Below are 16502 nucleotides of genomic sequence, written 5' to 3'. Positions count from 1 at the left end.
CTATAATCATGTCTTCCATTGTGCTGTCAATCTTTGCAGAAAACTTCTGATGTTTCTACTAACTCCAATTATTGCTAGGCACTTGATTATCAAATTAGTGTCAGGGAGTCTATGCTATATTCAAGTAAGTCTTCCTTCTCTTGCAGTTTTCCAGAATCACCTTGTCAATTAGGAGTTGCTTTTTTGCTGCTCTACTGTTTGGGCAGTTTCCTTTCTGCTCAGGTGCAAAGAGCTTGAAGGGTGCTCTCTAAGCTTGGCTATTTTCTTGCAATTAGTTGTTGTTTCATTACCCAAACTAGGTAATATAATCAATGCTAGTAATGTTACCTAGTTTGGGTAATGAAATGTCTGCAAGAAAAGCTCAGAGAGCACCAAAGAACTCTCATTTCAACATTGAGCTACAAATATTCTTATTTATTAGCAAAGAGCATTTTTTTCAACTAGATGCTGTTGGATTGCATTAGCTGTCACACCAATTAGATTGAAAATTTTGATTTGTTTTATTAGATTGAAATTAGATTGGAAATTTTGATTTGTTGCACAGTGAGCCAGAGGTCCAGACTGGATTTGGCATTTTTATCCACCTATTGAGTTTTTTCCCAAAGACTTGGGATACACAGATATGAAAGTTTTATAGTCTTAGAAGTATCCTTGCAAGATGTTATCAGTTTTGAGTGAGGTTGCCTTTTGCAATATTGGCTGGGGGTGAATTTGTCAAAGTCGATGGTGTTCAAATGTTGCTCTAGGTGGTACATTTACATCCTTTAGCCATAGTCATCCTATTTCTATTTGTTATCACTCTTTTTTTATCTCTCTCTTCTCAGACTGAGTAAAAATGTTTTCTTCTTTTCTTTTTTTTTCTTTTTGTAACAGGCAACAGAAGCCAAAAAGAAATTCAGGGAAATAATTGAAGAACAGGAATATACTTGTTATAATCTGAAGAAATATGGAAAAGATAAATTACATGCATTGTAAGTCTGGTTTATTTGGGATGTTGTAGGAAATGAACTCCTGGGAATGTGCATTAAATATAACTAAATGCTATACTTAGACTTTTAAGGCCATCTTGAGTATATGTCAATAGGTTTCATGAGGCAATATGTGATCTCTATATGAAACAGATTAAACAATGTAATAGAGTGTATGGATGACCTTGTGGGACAAGGGAAAGAATTGCTGCCTAGGAAATAATCAGATGAGAGAAATGGAAATTCCCAACAGCTTAAGTCAGAGAAAGAAGTTTAGGGATGACCCACCCTAACTGATCAGATAGTTAAAAGCAGTGGCAAAAAGTTTGTACCTTTAGACTCAAAATTCTGTATGTAGCCTTATAATAAAGGAGAATTAGCTTATGTAGTCATGTTTCCTGTCTGGTTTACCTGGAAGAACTGGCAAGAGGGATATTCAGAAGAGACAATGGTACTGAAAACTAAACCAACACTATGTCTATAGCTATATCTAAATCAATTTAGCTATAGCTAAATCAATTAGCCTTTATATATGAAATATCTTAAAAGGAAAATAGGATATAAACAATGAAGGCATTTTATTGATAAGACAAAGTTTCAGTAATCATATTCAGCTTTTTATAATTCTTAAGATTTTATTTACCCAGAGACTTAAGCAAGATCAAAATCATATGAAGAACATGGTCTGTGGGCAACGATTTTGTATTTTGACCATTTGAGAAAGATTTATATATGTTTAATAGATTATTACTTTGCTATAATCAGCCCTTTTAGGTAGTGCAGATAAGTAGCACAAACTTGCAACTTATAAATTCTATTTTTAAATAACAGAGTCTTACAAATCTGACAGGGCTTCTCTACTCCTTTATTTTTACTTTTAAGGAAACTGTAGATGACCCCTTCTGAGATGCTTCATGCTCTTCTTTTCTTTCTGTTGACTGAGATGGTAGTCTAGGCTGCTGTTTCCCAAAATCATTTTGACATACCATTATATTTATTTACTTTTTGAAATAAACAAAAAGATCCCAAATAAGAAACCTAAATTAATAATGAAAAAGGGACGGAGGGAGGGAGGAAAGAAGGACAACTTTGAGAAAATTTATACACACAGAGAGACACTCACACACACTGTATACAGTCACACACACACACACACACACACACACACACACACACACACAATCTTACGGAATCCATATATAATTTTCTATTGCAGAAGGACATTGATAGAAGTAATCATTTGGAGAATAATTTGGTTAAAATAGTTTATAGTAGATAGATAGTAGAGCTGGATGCAACTAAGTACTTTTAGAACTTTAAAATATTTAATTATTATTCTGTTAATTTTTGAATCAATGCATTTTTAAATATAACTGATCTCAGGATGGATATTCTTCCATTTTCCAATATTTTCAATAGCCAACTGTACAAGGTGAAAATTACTGCTTACAACCCTTGTACCTCATGTTCATCTTCAGAACATTTTATATATATATAAAATGCAATAGAAAATTATATATGGATTCCGTAAGATTGTGTGTGTGTGTGTGTGTGTGTGTGTGTGTGTGTGTGTGTGTGACTATACAGTGTGTGTGAGTGTCTATGTGTGTGTGTGTGTGTATATATGTGTGTGTGTGTGTGTGTGTGTGTGTGTGTGTGTGCGTTTTCTTAAGTTTTTGCGGGTACTTAAATGTATGGCATTCAGCTTTGTTCGGGTATTTTCCCACATCATTGTAGTTGTGCTTTTAAAGTTGTAGCAACGTTTCGGCAGAATCTCATCTGCCATCATCAGACTTCTGTATAGTGTTCATCTGTGAGTCAGACTTTCACAGCCGTTTCTGTTTTAAATTTGGTACTAGCCTACTGCTGTGCCAGAATATATATATATTTGATATCCACAAAGGACAAATGGCACCATTAATGGCTGTGGCGTGCTATTGGCAACTTCTATCTCTTATGTTTTCTAAATTATTCTATAAAGATTAGTCATCTTGAAAGTGACTGATTTCTGAATATGTAAAATATTCTTGGGATTGTAAATTTCAAGAAAGATTCCTATTGCTCTTAAAAACTGATGCTGTGCCAAAATCTGCTCCATACATTTCTGTTTTTGTTTAAAAAATATGTTCATGATCCTTGAGAATTTATTTCAGATTTTTTAGCTTACTTTTCATGGCAGAGGGGAGGTTTTTGTTTATTTAGAATTACAAGATTCTGCTCACCATTCACATACATCTTTGAAGACAATATTGGTTATTTCTTTTTCTTATTTTGGAAACATTCCCAAGGGGAGAATTCCAACAAAGTCCCTTCTCTGGAAACTAAATTTCTTGATGCATAGGGAGCTACTGCTGAAGGAATTATTGTTCACTGAAAGAAAAATAGTTGTATCTATACCAGTGTGATTATGCAAGAAAAGAAACCTAAAGCCCCAAATATGATTGCAAAATAAATTATAAAATAGTACCTTGTGCAATTATGGGGATATCCAATTTTAAAGTGGAAGATTACACAAATATAGGATATTGCAATTTTGTGGAAATACATGGTAGAAATTATTTAGAATCTGCTTTGAAATAATCCTAATGCTTTCCTTTGCTTTTCTTTCTAGGAAATTTATTGAGACACATGAAAAGTTTGTCAATGCTAATCAGGAAACTATATCCCATATTGTTAAAGTTGTTGTGCACATCTATGAAGAAATCTGTAAGGGGAATTCCGTGGAGGTTTTAGTTGATAGAGTAAGATATACTCATGTCTGCTGCTTCAAATCTAAGATATATAGATATGAAAACTCCTAGAAAGAGGCTCTTTTTGTTTACCTGATTGACTTTATTAAGGTGTTTTCTTTTTCTTTTTTACTAGGCCTTCAAAGCACTCAATCATGCTTTTGAGTGGATAAGACATTTGCTCAATGAACTTTTATCCAAAGTACTGTAGAAAGTTAAGAAGTAGTTTTTTAAATGCTCTGTCTCAACCCCAAGGATTTTTTTTTTTACTTTGGTCTTTTTTTCTACTACCATCTTTTGACATTTTCAAATTTCTCTGTTGATTTTTCAAATTAAATTTTCTAAATTCATGAAAATTTGGTTCAACACACACATATACAAACAGACACATTATATTATTTTGTTTTCACAACTGAAGATTGAAAATGTAAATAGAAAATATATAACATTCAGACCCAGGTTCTGGTCCTCTTTAGGCACTAAAGTCTGCTAGCTGATCTTGGGCAAGTCAATTGTTCTCAATCCCACACCATCACAATATAACTCTTTATCTGTCAGCTTTTGTTTTGCTGCATAAAGTATGCCAGCACTTTGCAAACAAGCAAGTATACAACCAAGCAAGAAAAAAAGGGGGAACAGGAAGAAAAGTAGGACATAGCTGTGATACCACTTTATACAAGTGGTAGAGGGTTGTGTGATGGCATAAAATTAGTAGAATTTATTTAGATTTATGTGTTTCTATTTGCTTTTTAAAAAACTTTGACCACCAACCATGGATGGACACACACAAACAAACAAATATGAATCATATTAACACCAACTTCTTAAAAACACAGAAAAGATCTGGTAAACTAGATGACCCTTCATATATACAGTAAATGACTTATATAGTAGTTTCAGGAATGGACTCAAATCCTACCTTTTAGCATCTCTCTAGATGTTCTATCTAGTCATTTTTTTCTAGTAACATCAGCACAATACCTCTGTCTTTGCTTCAGTTTCCTAGAATGAAAGGATTAAACATTTGCAAATAAAAATAAATAAGCATTGTATATTGTGTAGAAAAAGGCTGTTTTAAGAATTATGTCACATTCTCTAAACATTTGAAATAGATTATATCTAATGTGTTGTGTGTTTCCACAGATTTAGTGGTTTACATCAAAGCAAAATCTTTTGAAGAGTTACTTATTCACCATTATTAATTTTATTTGGAAAGAAGCCTTGAAAGGGTTTTGCGATGGTCCATAGTTCCTCCAGCTATAACTTGCTTTTCTTCTAAGGACCAATTTCTCTCTCTTCTTACAGATAGCCCTGTCACAATATGTCTGTGAGCACAAAGATGCTATATCTTCTAACATTGCTCCTTGCTGTGAAAAGCCTCTGGTGGAAAGGCCAAGCTGCCTTGCTACTATAGAAAATGATGTAAGATCTCCGGATCTGCCCCCACCATCTGGAGAAATATTAAAGGAGACAGAAGCATGTAAATCTTATACTGAACATAAAGATGACTACAAGGAAAGGTATGGCTTAGAGATTTTCACACTAGTCCTCACTAAAGGCTGGGGCTAGATTGTACAAAACAATGCAAGTAGATACAGTCTTGTGCTTTGAATGTATGGAACAGATCCTATTCCAAATTGAGATGCAATAAGACAATGGGTATTGGAGAATATTGGAGAGTATTGGCAGTTTTCCCCTAAGTATTACTTCAAAACCTTAAAGCAATGGTCCCCAACCTTTCTGGCTTTGAGGACCAGTGGGGTGAGAAGAAGAGGGAGTGTTTCCACCACTCACACAAATGGATCTTCATGGATGCACATACTGACCTGTTGCTCATGCAAGTGGAGCTATGCCCACATTTACCTACTGTTTTGTGGCCCAGTTCTAAACAGGCCATGGCCCAGTATTGGGCTGGGGTCCAGGGGGTTGAGGAGTTCTTTGAAGAATTATTTGTATCTCATAACTTTATCTCAGCTCCTAAATGACATTGTCTAGAAGGATTTAATTGCACTGTCTGAATTGAAACAAGATGCAGTTGCCAGTCTGGTTGGATTTTTCAAATTGAATGGAGAAATTTTCATTATTCTTTGCTTCAAGTAATAAACTGTTCAGGCAGATGGAGGGCACAATGGTAGGATGATCTAGACATAATACATTGGAATTAAAAAGTTAATGAATCTCTCTACAGAAATAAGAGTCAAAAAGAAAAGAAGCCAAATTAGTAGTTAAATAGAAAAAAAAATGATCTAGCAAACTAAACCTGAAAGGGAGAAGCATGGATTCACAATTGAAACTGAAAAAATATGTGTGTTTGGGTAATTTCAACTGATACCAAAAGAAACAGATTAGTCATACTATAAAAATGCTGGAAGCTGACACACAGCTCTTTTGTATTTGCTTCATAATTTCCAAGATTGACCCAATGTCAGCATTCCAGCAAACGTCCATTCCAAACAGTACCTGTGAGTTTTGAAAGCCATTTTCCATGCTGCCACCCAGAAGACATCTGCAAAGTCTAGAATTATATATAATATAATTATATATTATATAATGGCAGTATTTTTCAATGATTACTGAAATAATACATTTCAAGAACATGGAATATATTGTCTTATTTTGTAGCTAGCAATGTTTTTTGATCTAATTTTTCACTTGTTTTAGCTTCCTCTTTACATTAACAAGAAATCATCCTGAACTTTCTAAACTGATTGATCTGGAAATTTTGCATAAATATGAACAACTGTTGGAAAAATGCTGCCAACTGGAAGACCACGTACAGTGTTTGCATACAGGAGTGAGTTCCTTTGTCTCTGTCCTTCCTATTGGCCCATCCTCAGCCAGCCCAACCCAGCCCCATTGCAACACTATTAATAATTACTCAGAAACTGAAAGACATATTATGCATTGAGACAAGACTTTTATTAAATGTCATATTTAGAATGGAAAATGTCAGCCTGAGGCAATGTATGACTGTTTTTTAATTATTCATTTTTTAAACTTGCTTCTTTTGTTTTGTTAAGTTTTATTTTGCTTGGGAAGATGGAAGATTCATTACACTGGAAGTAATTACAATGTATATTGAGTGGAGCAGCTCTTGAAAAATATTTGAAAATCATAACTATTATAAAGCCAGATATTTTTCTGGTATTTGCTTTTTTCGCTATATTATACAGGTCTTATGTATAATTCCTGCACTGATTTCATTTCCAGGAACAATTTCAGGTCTATTTAAATTTTCATGTCAGTTTGTAATATGTCTAATCTATAAAATAGGTTCAAATGATAGGAACATGTGACATGACATTTTCTATGACAGCACTCTATACAAAGGGGATATTTTTAATATCATTTAGTTACTATAAATGACTTTAGGATCATTCTTCAGAATGGAATGAAGTATAAAGACATCTGTATGATATTTTAAAAAAATGACTCACTGAGTACAGATTTATTCTAAAATTATAATGACCAATGAAGGTTTCTAAAAATTCTAAAAATTTCCAAAAACGCTGTGGAAAGAAAAATTCTAGATATAAAAGGAATATATGGCACTAGCCAGATTAGAAGATATTGTTTGTTCGTCCCTTCCTTTATAGTCACATTTGCAAATTTAAATGATTACAGCAAAATTGTTTTTAATAAATCATGATCTTTGTTATTTTTTCCCATTCGCATTTTCCTCTAACATGGGGAAAATCCAAAGATGCCAATCCCATTTTCAACAGTGTTTAATATCTCTTGCCTCCTCCAAAGTAAGAATATATATTTCTCCAACTTTGTCCTAGCATTATTTATATTGCTTCTTCCTAGGTGTGGTCATTGTTATTTTGTGTGTGTGTATGTGTATGTATGTGTATATGTATATAAATATATGTATATGTGTGTGTGTGTGTGTGTGTGTGTGTATTAAAAATTGTATTCTCTTTCAGGAAGAACAACTTAAATTATACATTAATAAGATTAATGAAGTTGTGAAGAATAATTGTAATAATTATAAAGAAATAGGAGGGTACTTCTTCCAAAACGAGTAAGTTTTTCTTTGGATGATAAATTTTGGATGCAAAATTGTTTATATTCAAGGGGATGAAAGAAAATAATATTTCACCAAATGTTTAAAATGTCTTGAGGTTCTCGTGCACCTGTAGTGATTTTCAGTCTTTTTCAGAGGGATATTCAGGAAATTAATTTCTAAATGTTTTACTGCCTATAAATAGACTAGATAATTCAATTGTAAGTATGAATCTACTTTTTATAATAAAAAAAATGCTAAAATAATAATGTTTTCTAGGTATAAAAGGATTTTAAAATGCACCAAAGGAGTTTAATGTCATAAAGCTTATGGCAACATGTATAAATCATTTAAATTAACATTAAAAATGTAATTACTCAGGTGTTTCTCTGATGTCCCAAAGAGAAGGGAATGGCTGAGATGTGTTTGCATAGTCAGATTTTTAGATTTTGTTGAAAGGGAAAGATTGCTTGGATTTTACTAAAACCCTACAAATCAACCCTCAGGAATTCTTTTTTTCCCCTAGCATCCTTTAGTGCTTTTACAAACTTGCCTTATTCAAAAGCATGCAACTTTTCTAATTGGCCTTTTCTTGCAGATATTTGATCAAGTATAGCAAAATTATACCACAGGCTCCAACTTCTAAGCTGATTGAGTTGACCGAAAAAGTGGCAAAGGTAGCTGAGAAATGTTGCCATTTAGATAGTAATCACCAAGTCTTATGTGCTTTAGAAAATGTGAGTACTGTTTCTTTCATATATTCTGTTCCTTTGCTTCAATTCCATTTCTTCCTTAAGTGACACATCACTATGAAATGTCTGTAGATGGTCTCAGTGGAATGAATGGCTATGTGGGCTTCCAAAGCTAAGAGTTTCCCCTGGGCCAATATCTTCCCCTGGGCCAATATCTTCCATACTCTATCGTCAAGTGAACTTGAGGACAGAGTCTTCCACAAACAACAAATTTCTATTAAAAACGATAATGCCATAAAACTAACTGAGAGCAAGAAAAAAAACATTTTATCAAATATAAATTACTAAGGGATTAGTTACAGGGATCTTCTTAGATGTGTATGAGTGTGATCCTATCCACATGTAATCAAAATATTTTAATGTCGCTATTTGAAGCTGTGTATTCTCAGTGGAGAAATATTAGTGTTTTTCTGTCAAAATTCTGATTTTGTCTTTTTAATATTTCATTTATGAATAAGGTTATACTGTAAATTTACAAATTGGAAACATTAAAATCTCCTGCTACCAAAAAAGAAGCCAACAGTTAAAACCTTTCCTGTAAAGCAATTTGCTAAGTCAACTCAGTAATTTGGTTTCTTGTTACTATGTTGGAATACAAGGAGACAGATCTACAGACAGTTAGAAAGGCAGAAAGAATCAGCAGTTATCTACAGCACATATCAATTAAAATTTTGTCCTAAGAAGGAAAGTGTAGTTTTGAACATTCAGAGAAAAAAGCTATTAATTTATCTAGACTTGTTTTTGACATACCTTTCATGCAACTCTGTTAGCATCAAATAAAAGCTAACCCTTGTATAGCATATACTGGTTATATTATGTAGTTGAAGAAGTTCATTGGATTCCCACCCCCCTCTCTCCCTTCTCAGACAGATAAAGTGATAGGATCTATATGTAGCTATCACGAGGAACATAATACAAACAAACAAATTTGCCATTGCTGTGAATCCTCCTTTATCAGCCGTTGGGAATGTATCAATAACTTAGGACCAGATCCATCCTATGTCCCTCCTCCATTCAAACCTAAAACGCTGGATGCCCCCGAGAATTTGTGCTCACCTAATGAAGAGACTGTGCAGAAAAGTAAGCAAGGGTAAGAAAACAAATCCTTTTAATCTAATATATTGTTACAGGAAATATATCAAACAAGACATGATACTTCATACACCTGCAATTCCTGTGTGCATCGTATTGTATTCTAGGCATGATTTTATTTAGATATCTCCCATATCAATCTCCTGTCTTAGGATATCTGCCTTCTCGAAATGTCTTTAGTGATTTATCTTGCAGCATTTGTTTTCATCCTCTTTTCATCTTTTCTTTTGGTAGAAATTTCTAGTTTCACCAGTGGGAGTTTACACTAAGAAAGTACATAATTAAAAAATTGTGTATATATGCATGGTCAGATTTCTCACCTTTGGAATCTAAAAAATAGTGAAATTGTAGAAGCTCTTAGCTTCAACAGAGGATTTAATAGTTATTGTTTGTCTTGCAGTTTGCTTAGTGACTTGATAAAATCCAAACCTAATATCCCAGATGAAGAGCTTGCCGTTGGAATCCTAGCTTTCCGTGAGCTCCAAACAGATTGCTGTGCAGCTGAAAACAAAAAAGAATGCTTTGACACAAAGGTATACCTTAAACAGGAGAATGCATGGGGAAAGTTTAATAAAGTGTTCTGGACTATTACTGCCTCCAAATTTAAATTTCCCTTCATCAAATAAGCATCAGTTTAGTGGAATAAACTATTACTCTTACAATTCTAGCTGGCATGGCCATATGTAAAAGAGATTTGAACAGATATAAGAATCCATCTTAATGATGATTTTTGTGTAGTTTTAATTCTTTAATTTGCATAATTTTAATATTTTAACTATAAGTCACAGTTGCAATTAATAAGGTTCTACTGTCATAATATAAATAAATATGCATTCACTGTGAAATACAAACCAATTTTAACTTGTAAACAAGGTGAATGGAATTTTGCTATCAGAAATCCACTCTTTAGAGACATATAAAATTTAATAGTAAAATATAATTTTTCTATTAAAAGATAATTCTGCAGATCTGCAGCACAAGAAAAACTTTTGTCACCCGTGTATTATGCCATGGAAAATGATATACACCATAAAAAGTTCCCAGCATCATCAAAGTAAATGAATTGTGTTTGTATTACTGCAAAAAGGGTGCAGACCAAAAGTCCACATCATACTATTTTTATCCTTTTCTATCTTGGTTTTGGTAATACTTTGTATGGAGCCAGTTTGGACTAGTGGTTAAGGCACCAGGATAGAAACCAGGAAATTGTGGGTTCTAGCCCTGCCTTAGGCATGAAAGCTGGCTGGGTGACCAGTTGTCCTCTGGTCTGGGTGATCAGTTGTAGTCACAGGATTGTTATTGTGGGAAAAATAGGAAGAAGAATATTAGGTGTATGTACCACCTTAAGTTGTTTATAAAATAATAAAGTGTGTGTGTGTGTGTGTTTACACATCTTCTGTGTCTTCCTGTGGAATGAGAAACTGACAAATCTAAGAAGAATGTTCTTATGAATAAGAGCAGGGAAGGTTTTAGGTGCAGAAGCAGCCTTCTGTTCATAATAATGACTGTTAGGAAGAACACAATTAATTTATTCAACTGAGTGAAGATTTATGTAATTTACTTTGTTCAGCAAAGTCTCAAATTATATATACTTTTTTGTTTTGTTTTTCAGGGTCAAAAACTGGTTGAACAGCTTCAAAGTGGTCATATAACTGAGTAACTATCTTAGGTGAGCTAATATAGAGATATAGTTCATATCTCAGTGCTTTAGTAATTTTATGCTGATGATGCTTGAATGGGATAAGAAGCCATCCTTGCACACCGAAGATACAAATGTATGAATAAGTCTCTATTCAATCATGATATTCCTTAGATTAATATAATATGATTCCTTGGTCTCTTCAAACAATTCCTTCCTTATTTTGATTAATCCAAAGTGAATTAATTTATTTTCTTTATTCTTAAAATCCTTTAGTTTTAACTGATTTTGTATATTTGTGTTTATAACAGACTATGAAAAATCAGGATGTTGATAATCTATTTATCCAGTTGCCCTAATTTATGTTGATATTTTCTGCTTTGGAACACATAGATTCTTATGCAGTGCCATGGTTATTTTTAGCTCAATTGCTATATATATTGTGGTCCCAAAAATATGTTTCATGTAAAACATTAGCAATGGCATTGTCACCAGAATGTATTTCTTCCATAATGTCTCTATCAAAAGAATTTCCCTCTAATTCTTGATAACTGAGTTTAAATATTTTATATCTATGTCTTCAGCATTAAAATAACAGATTCATCCTATTCTTTTTTGTAGCTTCCACAATGGAAGAATGCTGGAGATAAAGAATCCAAACATCCCCAAGCATCTTTGGTTGCTGCTTTCATGTCAGCCTTCTAATGTCAAGGATCTCCAATTTGATTCTTGGCTAAACAATTATTTCTTATGAAAGTGTCACTATCTTTAAAATGAAAATAAATAAAAGCTTTAAAAAGAAAGATTGACTTACCAATTAATGCTAAAAAGATATAGCATCAGCATGCCTGCAGTTATTTGTTTCCATCTCTCTCTCTCCCTCCCTCCCTCCCCGCCCTCTCTCTCAGTCTCTGTCTCTCTGTTTCTCTCTGTGTGTGCATGTACAAGAGATAGTATGAAAAAGAGAGAATGAAATTCTGGCTACGTTGAGAGGTTTAATAACCAACACATCAAAAATCAAGTAATAGTTTCTGAATATTGTTTTATAATGTTTATTCTGGTCATTTAGTGCTTTTTTCTTCCTAAAAGAGGGTGTGTGTATACACATTATCTCAATGTGTGTGTGTTTGTGTGTGTGTGTGGTATTCAGCTTTATTCAGGTATTTTCCCACGTCATTATAGTTGTGCTTTTAAAGTTGTAGTGACATTTCAGCAGAATCTCATCTGCCATCATCAGGCTTCTGTATTTTGTTCATCTGTGAGTCAGGCTTTCACAGCCGTTTCTGTTTTAAAACTGCTATGCCAGAATGGTTTTTTCTTCATCCTGATTGGTTGAGAGTCTTGGTCTGTGTTTATTGGTCTTGGAGTTTGCTGTATTCTGTTTGATTGGTGTTTCTAATATCTTCTTTCTGTTTTGTAGCATTTTTTTTGTCTTGATTGGCTGGAAACATTGTGTTTCCAGTATTGGAGGCTTTTAATGTGGCTTGGCTTCATGTAAATGGATGGCTATCATTTATTAGGAAGCTAGGTTTCATCTGGGTACCTGATTGGTGTGTGCTTGAGCTGGAGGTATCGGGGGAGGGGAGTCTGTTTGTGCCCAGGTGTTTGCTTGGCTTGTGGTGTGGAGATTTCTTTTTTGCTTGTGAGTGCAGGCTTCCAGATAATTGACAGTCTGGTGGAGTCATCTCTTCTATTCCTGCTTTCAGGTCTTTTTTCAATCTCTATGGCTTCTCTGATAATTCTGTATCTGAGGTTTTCTAAAACAGAAACGGCTGTTTTAAAATAGAAAAGGCTGTGAAAGCCTGACTCACAGACGAACACAATACACAAGCTTGATGATGGCAGATGAGATTCTGCCAAAACGTCACTACAACTTTAAAAGCACAACTATAATGACGTAGGAAAATGCCCGAACAAAACTGAATACCATACATGTAAGTACCCGTGAAAACTTAAGAAAACACACAACTGTATGGTGAAAAACCTTTAAAATGAATAGTTCCAATACATATTTTTAAAAATAAAAGATAATATATTTGGTGAAAAGTCATCCACATCCCTAAATAATACATACACATAAACACACACACACACACACACACACACACACACACACCAAAATCTCTTCTAATATCATTCATGCTTCGGTACTCATGGATACCTAAGATTGTCATTTTAATATGAAGAAAAACAAAGAAAATTATGTTTTTAAACCATACTCAATGAGTAGTCCTTAATGGGTCTAAGTCTACATGGAGGGAAGTAAGCAGTGGGGTGCCACAAGGTTTCATCTTAATTCCAGTACTCTTCAATATCTTCATTAATGACTTAGATAAGGGAATAGAAGGGGAACTTACCAAATTTGCAGATGACACTAAGCTGGCTGGAATAGCTAACACCCAAGAAAATAGGCTCAAGATCCAGATGGATCTTGACAGACTTGAACACTGGGCAAACAGTGTTCTAACAAAATGAAATTTAATGTAGAGAAAAGTAAAGTCCTACACTTAGGCAAGAAAAACCAAAAGTGCACATATAAACTGGCTCAATAGTAGTGACTGTGAGAGGGATCTTGAAGTCTTAGTGGACAACCAGCTAAATATGAGCCAGCAGTGTGCAGCAGCTGTCAAAAAAGCTAATGCAATCCTAAATTGTATTAACAGAGGGATACAATCAAGATCAAGGAAGTACTAATACCACTCTATAAAGCCTTAGTAAGACCACACCTAGAGTACTGCATCCAGTTTTGTTCACCACATTATAAAAAAGATGTTGAGGCTCTAGAAAAAGTACAGAGAAGAGCAACCAGGATGATTAGGGGACTGGAGGCTAAAACACACAATGAACAGTTGCAAGAACTGAGCTTGGCTAGTCTAGTAAAGAGAAGGATCAGGGAAGACATGATAGAGGTCTTCCAATATTTGAGGGGCTGCCACAGGGAGGAAGGGGTCAAACTGTTTTCTAAAGTGCCTGTAGGCCAGACAAGGAATAATGGATGGAAACTGAACAAGGAGAGATTTAACCTGGAAATAAGGAGAAACTTTCTGACAGTGAGAACAATCAACCAATGGAACAGCTTGCCTTCAGAAGTTGTGGGAGCGCCATTACTTGAGACTTTCAAGGAGAGATTGGACTGCCATTTGTCAGAAATGGTGTAGGGTCTCCCGCTTGGGTGGGGGGTTGGACTAGATCACCTACAAGGTCCCATCCAACCCTGATTATCTGTTATCTGTTAAAGAAAAGCTACATATGTAATATATACATACTCATTATCCAACTTATTTTGGGGTTAAACAGGTGCTTAAAAAGTGAAATTAAATGTAAGCAAAAGAAGCTGGAGAGAGAAAATGGAATCTTGTAACTAAAGTATTATTTTATAACAAAACTACTTACTATATTTTCCCATTGGCTTTTTATTATTTAAACATCTAATATCCCCCTCTTTTTGAGACCTCATTAACTTAATACACTACTATTTTGTTCAGATTTTATTTTCTTTCTTATCTATATTTATTCAGAAATTTGATTTTGATTGGCTTTTTCTATATGTCAGTCCCATGGGATCAACTAAACTATGAAACCAATGCTATATAGATCAAAATCACATTTATTGTTACAGCTTTAGTAATACAATCCCAGCTGTATACCAATATTTCCACTATTTTATTATTGAAAGAAATCATCTTAGAAGAAGCTGTATTAGCTAAGTACACCTTTGCTTGTTTTGGAGCAAAGAATTAATTTACAATTTCTTCTCCCTAAGGTTGCTAATTTCATTTTATGTCTGGGTCAGCATGGCTTTCAAAAAAAGAAAATCTACTTTTATTGTACTTTGCTGATATTTTTAAGTTAAAAAATGGTAAAAAATAAACAATAGCAATCCAAAGAGGGTATGTAAGTGTTGAAAATAAGACATAAAAAAAATCCTCAATAGCATAGATGAACATTTATGGGATGTTGAGATCTGTTTTATGGACAAATGAATAACCCTCAAAATTGAAACGGAGGGCATACAAAACGATCTGCCTGTCTAATGCCCTTCCCTGAAGATTCAAATTCATATAACATTTTCATAGTCTAATATAGAAGTGGTATATATCAATATTTTAAGGTGTATTTCCATTTCTTCATTTTTAAATCAAAACTAAAACTAAACTATAAAGAGCTTAGAATGTAAGCAAATTATCCTTCTACCTTCTATCCTTCGTTGAGATTTGTATTCCCATTAACAAATGCTAAAGCTTGAGATAAGATGTTTAGAGGATCCCAAGGATGACCAAGACATTCAGTGATTCCTCCCACCATTTCCCATCCCCCTTCCCCAGATATTCAATGAGCTGCTATTTGAATGTTACTAAAATTTTGAATATCTATAGTGAAATGAGTAGACAAATGAATCTGCTGGTTTCACCATCTCTCAACATTCAAAATTCTTTGCAAAGAAATTTTCAAATTCTGGAAGCAAAAATACAGGGAGGGAAGGAGGGAAGAGAATAAGAATAAGAGGAAGAGGAAGAAGACAAGGAAAGAAAGAAAGAAAGAAAGAAAGAAAGAAAGAAAGAAAGAAAGAAAGAAAGAAAGAAAGAAAGAAAGAAAGAAAGGGCTACATCCTAGCATTTTGAAGGAATTGGCAGATATCACCTCAGAACCATTGTACCATATCTTTTGAAGTTCTTGGAGCACTGGGGAACTACCTGAGAACTAGAAAAGAGGTTATGTGTTTCCCATCTTTTAAACAAAGTAGATCCAGGAAACTATAGACCAGTCATCCATTTCTGGGAAGATCCTGAATAAGATAATCAAGCAACAAATCTGTGAATACCTAGAAACAAGCAAAGTTATAACCAGAATTCAACATGGGTTCATCAAAAAATAGATCATGTCAAACATGGTTATTTCATTCATTGATAAATTACTAAACTAGCAGACCAATGAAATAATATGTACGTTGTATACTTGGATTTCACTAAGGTATTTGACAGATAGATTACAATCTACTTCTTGAAAACTTAGAAAAAAATGTGGGATGGACAGCACTACCAACAGATGGATTTGTAACTAGCTAACAAACCATATTCAATGGAACTATATCCAGATGGATGGAAGTAATCAGTAGGATTCTTTCTCAGGCCTAGCATTCTTCAATATTTTTATAAATGATCTAGATGAAGGAATAGAAGGGGAATTCATCAAATTTGCACATGACTCTAAGTTGGCAGTACCCCAAAAGATAGGCCCAAAATCTAGATGGATCTCAACAGGCATGGAAACTGAGCCCTATCTAACAAAATAAAATTCAATGCAGAGAAAAGC

The 16502-nt window shown here is 34.0% G+C and overlaps 1 protein-coding gene across 1 annotated transcript in view; it reads left to right on the top strand.

Moving 5' to 3' along the window:
* LOC113451490 (serum albumin-like) overlaps positions 1–11992 on the top strand; it is a 19199-nt gene extending 7207 nt beyond the window's left edge. Inside the window, exons 6-15 of the mRNA XM_026722874.2 lie at positions 874–971; positions 3580–3709; positions 5003–5217; positions 6359–6491; positions 7627–7724; positions 8305–8443; positions 9325–9548; positions 9951–10083; positions 11163–11219; positions 11811–11992. Coding sequence (XP_026578659.1) covers positions 874–971; positions 3580–3709; positions 5003–5217; positions 6359–6491; positions 7627–7724; positions 8305–8443; positions 9325–9548; positions 9951–10083; positions 11163–11210 — 1218 coding nt within the window. The 3' untranslated portion in view covers positions 11211–11219; positions 11811–11992. The remainder of the gene's footprint in view (positions 1–873; positions 972–3579; positions 3710–5002; positions 5218–6358; positions 6492–7626; positions 7725–8304; positions 8444–9324; positions 9549–9950; positions 10084–11162; positions 11220–11810) is intronic.
* The last annotated feature ends 4510 nt before the right edge of the window (positions 11993–16502 follow it).

This window comes from Pseudonaja textilis, chromosome Z (assembly GCF_049901715.1).
Source record: "Pseudonaja textilis isolate UNSWEBS1 chromosome Z, rPseTex1.2, whole genome shotgun sequence".
Classification (NCBI taxonomy): domain Eukaryota; kingdom Metazoa; phylum Chordata; class Lepidosauria; order Squamata; family Elapidae; genus Pseudonaja; species Pseudonaja textilis.
Note: the sequence above shows the minus strand (reverse complement) of the source record. Positions and strands in the feature narration are given on the sequence as shown.